Raw genomic sequence first — 6,974 nt, forward strand, 5'->3', positions numbered from 1 at the left:
GGGGTGGGGGTCGTCCCTCTAGCAAAACGGGAGAGTCTGTGATCCCTCAGTTCGAAAGAGGGTGGGTGAGGGAAAGGGGAAGAGGCCGAGAGAGGAATGAAAAGAGCGAGGAGACCCCGGAGAGCGGGGAGCCAGATAAGACAGGGAGGCGGCCGCCAGGTTGGGAGGGGGAGGAGTGAGCGCAGCGGCCGGAGCGCGCCCTCCCCGCCGCGGCGCGGCGCGAGGAGGGGGCAGGGCGGGGTAGGGGGAGGGAGGGAGCGAGGAGGGCGGCCGGGGAGGGCGAGGGAGGGAGGAAGTCCGAGAGACAGAGCGAGGAGCGCTCCTGAAGGGAGACGTCGGGCTCGTGCCCGGGGTCCAGGCCGCGGTCCCACTCGCGGGCGCAGTTGCCCGGCGCCGGCCGCTCGGCCCCGCGGCCTGGGAGGCCGTTGCGCAAGGCAGGGCCCGCGGCTCGGGGAGTGATGCGCCGGGCGTTGCCTCCCGCCCGCCGCTGCCGCCGCCGCCAGAAGCCCCAGAGGAGCTGAGGGAGGCGACGCCGAAGCGCTGGCCCGGAGTGGCCACGGCTGCAGCCCGGGCGGCGGGCTAGGGCGCTCGCCGGGCTTCTGGGCCGACCCCGCTCCGGAGCCTCCGCTCCCCGCCCGGGGCCCGCCCTCGCGGCCCGGCCTCGCTCCCGGGTCCCAGATGACCACCGAGGGCGGGCCGCCGCCGGCCCCGCTCCGCCGTGCGTGCAGCCCGGTCCCAGGCGCGCTCCAGGCCGCCCTGATGAGCCCGCCGCCCGCCGCCGCCGCCGCCGCCGCCCTGGAGACCACCTCCTCCTCCTCGTCGTCGTCGTCCTCCGCCTCCTGCGCCTCGTCCTCGTCCTCCTCCAATTCGGCCGGCGCCCCCTCGGCTGCCTGCAAGAGCGCGGGCGGCGGCGGCGGCGCGGGCGCCGGGAGCGGGGGCGCCAAGAAGGCGAGCTCGGGGCTGCGGCGGCCCGAGAAGCCGCCCTACTCGTACATCGCGCTCATCGTCATGGCCATCCAGAGCTCCCCCAGCAAGCGCCTGACGCTCAGCGAGATCTACCAGTTCCTGCAGGCGCGCTTCCCCTTCTTCCGCGGCGCCTACCAGGGCTGGAAGAACTCCGTGCGCCACAACCTCTCGCTCAACGAGTGCTTCATCAAGCTGCCCAAGGGCCTCGGGCGGCCCGGCAAGGGCCACTACTGGACCATCGACCCGGCCAGCGAGTTCATGTTCGAGGAGGGCTCGTTCCGCCGCCGGCCGCGAGGCTTCAGGCGGAAGTGCCAGGCGCTCAAGCCCATGTACCACCGCGTGGTGAGCGGCTTGGGCTTCGGGGCCTCGCTGCTGCCCCAGGGCTTCGACTTCCAGGCGCCCCCGTCGGCGCCGCTCGGCTGCCACAGCCAGGGCGGCTACGGCGGCCTCGACATGATGCCCGCGGGCTACGACGCCGGCGCCGGCGCCCCGAGCCACGCGCACCCTCACCACCACCACCACCACCACCACGTCCCGCACATGTCGCCCAACCCGGGTTCCACCTACATGGCCAGCTGCCCGGTGCCCGCGGGACCCGGGGGCGTCGGTGCGGCCGGGGCCGGCGGCGGCGGCGGCGGCGGCGACTACGGGCCGGACAGCAGCAGCAGCCCGGTGCCCTCGTCCCCGGCCATGGCGAGCGCCATCGAATGCCACTCGCCCTACACGAGCCCTGCGGCGCACTGGAGCTCGCCTGGCGCCTCGCCTTACCTCAAGCAGCCGCCTGCCCTGACGCCGAGCAGCAACCCCGCAGCCTCCGCAGGCCTGCACTCCAGCATGTCCTCCTACTCGCTGGAGCAGAGCTACTTGCACCAGAACGCCCGCGAGGACCTCTCAGGTAACGCAGCTAACTGTGCGCGTCGCTTCTAGGCCTCCAGGGCTGGCGGCCACTGCCACTCCCACAAACAGGGACCCCAAGCCAGGAGGTCTGAGGGCGCTGGGAAAAGCGGATGCTGGTGAGAGCCGGTACCTTATTCGCGGGAGCAGGGATCAGGGTCTTACTCCCTGGCCAGCAGCTGAACCTTCAGAATTGTCTGGCTGCTGTGAGCATGGTGTGAAGTCTCCTGGACTCTATGGGGATCCCTGTGCAGGAGACTGCAGGTCTCCCGTTCAGAGTCTGACTTAGCTTTGAGAGAAGGCATGTGACCTTTGGGGAACTTGGTCAGGAAGCTGTGTCTAGTTCCTTTTGTCCTTCCTTTTTTTTCTTGAGTTCATTTTGCTGTACTTTTCTCCCAAAGTAAATGTCAGAATCAGAGATGTTCTGTATGTGGGGGTGTCTGTAGGGAGATGTTTGCAGCTGGGCCAGTGTTAAGAGCAGGGGGTGGGAGGGACAGAGCTGGCTCCCAGGATCTTTCACTAAAGGGACATTCGCCAGTGGAGGGGTCACCAAACTGTGGAAGTCTCCTCCCCTTCCTTGCCTGCCCCCGGAAATGGACCCACATTGATGATAGAGGTCCTGGGTGGCAGGACCTGAAGGACCCTGCTGGGACTCCCCCGAGAAATGCGCCTGCCCTGTGGATGCCACTTGTGGTGTGCCTGGTTTACAGTGTATTGGTTGCAGATTATGAAAATTTATTGACTTGCTGAAGGCGGTGAAAGGTGGGAGGAGATGGTGGGGATGGAAGAGGGAATTTGAATATTTGACCAGGTTAATCTGGAGAACAGAGATAAACCCTTACATTAACCCCTCCCTCCGAGAATCTAGGGCTGCAGATTAAAATCCCATGGGCCTGCCAGTCAAAGGCAAGGCCCCAGGCTGCTCTCTCACACTGGCCTCCCACAGCAATGAGACAACAGTGGCTGGTAGGGTGATGCATGCTTTATGTGTTCTGAGCCGGTGTGCGGCGGGAGCACCAGGGGAGAAGGGAAGCCCAGAAATGGGCAAAAGATGTTGGTTCCCTGGACGGTGAAATTTCCCAAATAGGCCTTTTAAATGTGGGTCTCAGAGGTTAACCAAACAAAGACAGTCTCGGCAGGACCACACCGGAGAGGATTTTAGCCTGACTTAACCCACTGAGAACAGAATCTTGTTCAATTTTATGGGAATTTCAACAAGTAACCAATACAGGCGGCCTTCTCCTCTTATTTTTATATCCCCTCGGACCGGCTGTCAATCATAAACACACACACACACACACACACACACACACACACACACACACACACCCCTCGGTGCACTGGCCCCTTCCCTTCCCGGCCTGCCTGCTCTTCTCCCAGCCTGCCGGCTGCCCTCCCCGCTCCCCTTCTCCTCCTCTCCACTGGGCCCCACTCACCTCAAACCCAGACTCTAAGGCTTAGCAGCCTTGGAGAAACCGTACTCTAGGAAGAAGAAAAACACAGGAAAGAGACTCCTGACCCTTCTTCAAGGCAGCTCTCGCCCCACCTCATACACTGGGCGCACGCACAAGCCCCCAAAACTTCGGAATCTGGATACATTACTGTCTTAGAGTGGGCGAAAACTGCCCAGCAGAGCAAGCCGGCCTCTGTGCCCCTACCCAGCGGCCCCCCGCGGCCGGCCTTCCCTGAGAGCCTCGCAGAATCCCCCGACCGAGGCTGGGAACGCTCAGGGGAGACAATAGCTCAGGCCCGACGCCCGACAGGGACCCTCTGCCCTTCCTTCCTCGCTCTCTTGCTCCTGGCCCTATGGAATACCCACCCAGCCCTGTTGCCATCTCCCTGGAGCGCCAGAGGCGGAGGCTTCAGAGGAGCCGGCCGGATGCACCAGGACCCCGCGGGGCCTCGTTGGGAGCGCACCGCCCACTGGGCCGGGGCCCACTGAGACCTGGGGGCCTGGCAAGGCGCGGGGGTAGCCAAGGCGGTCTCCCCAGCACACAGATCGGCACATGTCCACGCTCACACACCCAGCACGACCCTCCCTCCCCCAGCACAGCACAAGGGCCGCGCCCTCCGCTCCTGGGCCTGGTGAACATGGTCCATGTGCCCCCCCCGCCAGCACAGGGGCTGCCCTGGAGTTCTTCATTAAGCCCTGCGAGCAGTTCAAGAAGGAGCTCAGGCTTCTATCATCCCGCCCAGCACATCAAAGCGCCGACGGCCGCCTTCGTGGGCAGGTGTGAGCGCTCGCCCTCTGTCCTGCCCAGCCTGCTACTTTGTGGTCCAGGACTTGCCATCAGAGCTTGCTTAAACCCGACGAGCGAACACACCAGTGTGCAGAGCTCCTTGCACACATCGGTGCTCTAGGGACAGGGCAGCTGCGTTAGAGCAGCGCCGGGCGTGCTCGGGTAGGTGCTGCGGGCAAGGAAGTAGGCGGCGGCCACTGAGCAGCCTCCTTGCTCAGTCATTGCGGGGGCACGGCGGAGCGGAGGCCACAAGAGCAGGGCCCGAGCCCGGCGGGCCTTGGGTACGGTTTTCCTGCACTGAAAAACTGAGTGCGGCCCGAAGCGACGTGCACTTTATGGTCCCCACACCACTCGGGTAACTAAGAAAAGACCCGGGCGAATGGACCTAACGCAGCCTGGTGCCGAGAAGGCCGGGTCCAGTAGCCTCGGGGCCCAGTGCGCAGGGCACTGCAGGCTGATTGTGCCCCGGGGCCAGGAGGCGCTGAGAAAGCAAAAGCAAAAGCCAGCGGCGGGTGGGAGTGAAGCGGCCGGGCGCAGGCCCGGGACCGGGGAGCCGTCCCGGGAGAGCAGGGTCCGGGCCTTCTCTGTCCCCCTCCAGCCTGGGGCTACCGCAGGGACTCCTCGCGCTGCCAGTTGCTTCGGACCAAAGGGCATTTCTCTGCGCCCTGAAGTCCTGACTTCCCTAGACGAAAGCTAAGATGTTCGGGACTCACGAAGATGCCTGCGGAGGGGCAGGAGAAGAGGAGTGCTTTTCTGCCCCATCCCTTCATCTTGCATTTGGGTTGTTTTCTATCGTCCCCTTTGGCCCAGGGAGCATTCCTCTGCGATCGCGGCTCTGACCCGCCCAGTTAGTTGGGAAACAAGGCTCAGAACAAGAAAGAAGGCCGCAGTGGTGTTTCTGGGGTAGGGTGGTTGGCCCTCCCTGCAGCCAGGGTTCAGGGCAGCACAGGCCGTGCCAGGAACCAGAGTCTGGGTCTAGTTGTCCGGTACCTGTGCTCATTCTGAGATGAAAGTGCACACCCCAGCCTCAGAGAATAAAATTGGATTTCCAGGACATAAGAACCCCCCTTGAGGGGGACCTTGCTTTGTGTTTGTGCGAGCATCAGAACAAAACATAATGATTCCAAGGCCATTCTATGACCCGCAGTTGTCGTGTTTGAGATACTTCTAAAGCTGGGCTTTCTCTGCCGGTTGTCTAGCCATGTGCTAAAAGGCACGGCAGTTCCTTTTATACCCTGAGGCAAAATAAGACACCCCACCATCAACTGGATGACTTTGTTTCTGAAGAGGTTTTTTCTTTCTTTCTTTCTTCTTTCAGTGGGACTGCCCCGTTACCAGCATCACTCTACTCCAGTGTGTGACAGAAAAGATTTTGTCCTCAACTTCAATGGGATTTCTTCCTTCCATCCCTCAGCTAGCGGGTCGTATTATCACCATCACCACCAGAGCGTCTGTCAGGATATTAAGCCCTGCGTCATGTGAACGTGAACAGAAAGAGGCCAAGTGATGGCCGCTCTCTCCTCTCCCCTCCTCAGAGGGGGCAGATAGAAACTGGGACGGATTCACGTCACATGCACGCGGATAGCAGTAAGCCGCACACCTGCCACTTAGCCAGAATGCCCAGGATCGCGTTGGTCACTGTTGTTTGCCTACTGCTGAAAGAAGGACAACCGTTGGCAAGGTAGCGTTCCCAGTCCGAACACCTGCACGCTCCCACATGAGGGAGAGGGCAGATTGAGGAGGTGGGAAAATGTGCCATGCGTCAGGCATCAACGTGTAACTCTGGGATCTTCGTTGCCTTCAGTAATCAGGGTCTGAAAAAAGCAGACAAGTTGTGTGTGTGTGTGTGTTTGTCTAAGAAAACTTGTGTGCTTTTCAAAAAGGCAGTGCTAAGCACAAGATTTCAAGAAAGCCTCTTCTTGTTGCCTAGCTGAGTGGGAGACTCATTTTCCCCAAACACTACATTTGGATACAGGTGCCAAAGAACATTATTAAGGAATTATTTAGAAACAATGTGTCTAGTTTAAGAAAGTGGTCTTCAGTATTGTGACAATACAACGTTTTTACAAGGTTGTTTTCTACCACCATATTTTAAAGATATTTTTATGACCTTCGTGTATACTCACACTTTGCTTGTATTTTAAAAGGAGGATATATTTGCACTTATGTATACTTTTACAGTTTGCCAAAATATTTTGTTGTAAAATTTTTTTCAATAAAATGTATATAACAAATAGTTGTTTTAGGGGCTGATTTTGTCTTCGGGCACCCTGAGAGCAATGGATGCCAGGTTCTACTCCCTAGCAGGCAGCTGTGCAACTCTACCCACACCCCCTCCAGTGGTGTAATTGACATGGTGTGGGGTCTGTGCCTTGAGTAACACAGGCCAGGTTCTGACTGTGAGTCTTCTCAGGAGAAAGAGTGGAAGAAACGTTTTCTATTATTTCTTTCTTTACTTCACCCTAGCTTTTTCTGGCAAAACAAAAACCAGAAGGTGAAAGGAACTAGAAAGAAAACCAGGCAAGATACCGAAAGGCAAGGGTTTGATTTTGAGGAAACCAATTTTGTGCCCCTTTTGTTTTCTTTCCTGTGCCCAGGGAGTGTTCTACCCTTTGCCCTCTCTCCCTCCCCACTGGCACGGGTTGACGGATGTGGGGCACAGTGGTAAGCCCCCCTCCAGGGTTGGATACCCAAAGAACAGCACCCTGCTTCTTCCCTTTGCATGTTGCAATTTTGTTATGGGTGGCGGTCGCATGCTGTCAGGAATGGGGTTCAGATCTGAAGAATGCAGGGGGAGCCCTGCTGAGCTGCAGGGGGCAGGCTCCCAGCAGGGAGGTTCAACTTCCTTTGGGAGTTTAATACAGAAGGTGGACT

General features: G+C 59.8%; 1 protein-coding gene across 2 annotated transcripts; it reads left to right on the plus strand.

Annotated features, from left to right (window-relative positions):
- The first annotated feature begins 307 nt into the window (after positions 1-307).
- Positions 308-6,338, plus strand: FOXF2 (forkhead box F2). Of its 2 annotated transcripts, none has more exons than XM_025383246.1 (2): positions 308-1,861; positions 5,419-6,338. In XM_025383246.1, the coding sequence occupies exons 1-2, from the start codon at positions 679-681 to the stop codon at positions 5,580-5,582; spliced, it is 1,347 nt and encodes a 448-aa protein (XP_025239031.1). In that variant the 5' UTR covers positions 308-678; the 3' UTR covers positions 5,583-6,338. The 2 variants fall into 2 exon arrangements, with proteins under 2 accessions (XP_025239031.1, XP_025239032.1); XM_025383247.1 differs by having other exon boundaries at positions 621-1,861; positions 5,515-6,338.
- Positions 6,339-6,974: the final 636 nt, after the last annotated feature.

Source organism: Theropithecus gelada, chromosome 4 (genome assembly GCF_003255815.1).
Source record: "Theropithecus gelada isolate Dixy chromosome 4, Tgel_1.0, whole genome shotgun sequence".
Classification (NCBI taxonomy): Eukaryota; Metazoa; Chordata; class Mammalia; order Primates; family Cercopithecidae; genus Theropithecus; species Theropithecus gelada.

Excerpts from the sequence above, each read along its gene's own strand:
- FOXF2 (XM_025383246.1), top strand. The coding sequence starts at position 679 with ATGACCACCGAGGGCGGGCCGCCGCCGGCCCCGCTCCGCCGTGCGTGC. Across the intron at positions 1,862-5,418 it reads CGCCCGCGAGGACCTCTCAG|TGGGACTGCCCCGTTACCAG; the intron begins GTAACGCAGCTA and ends TTCTTCTTTCAG.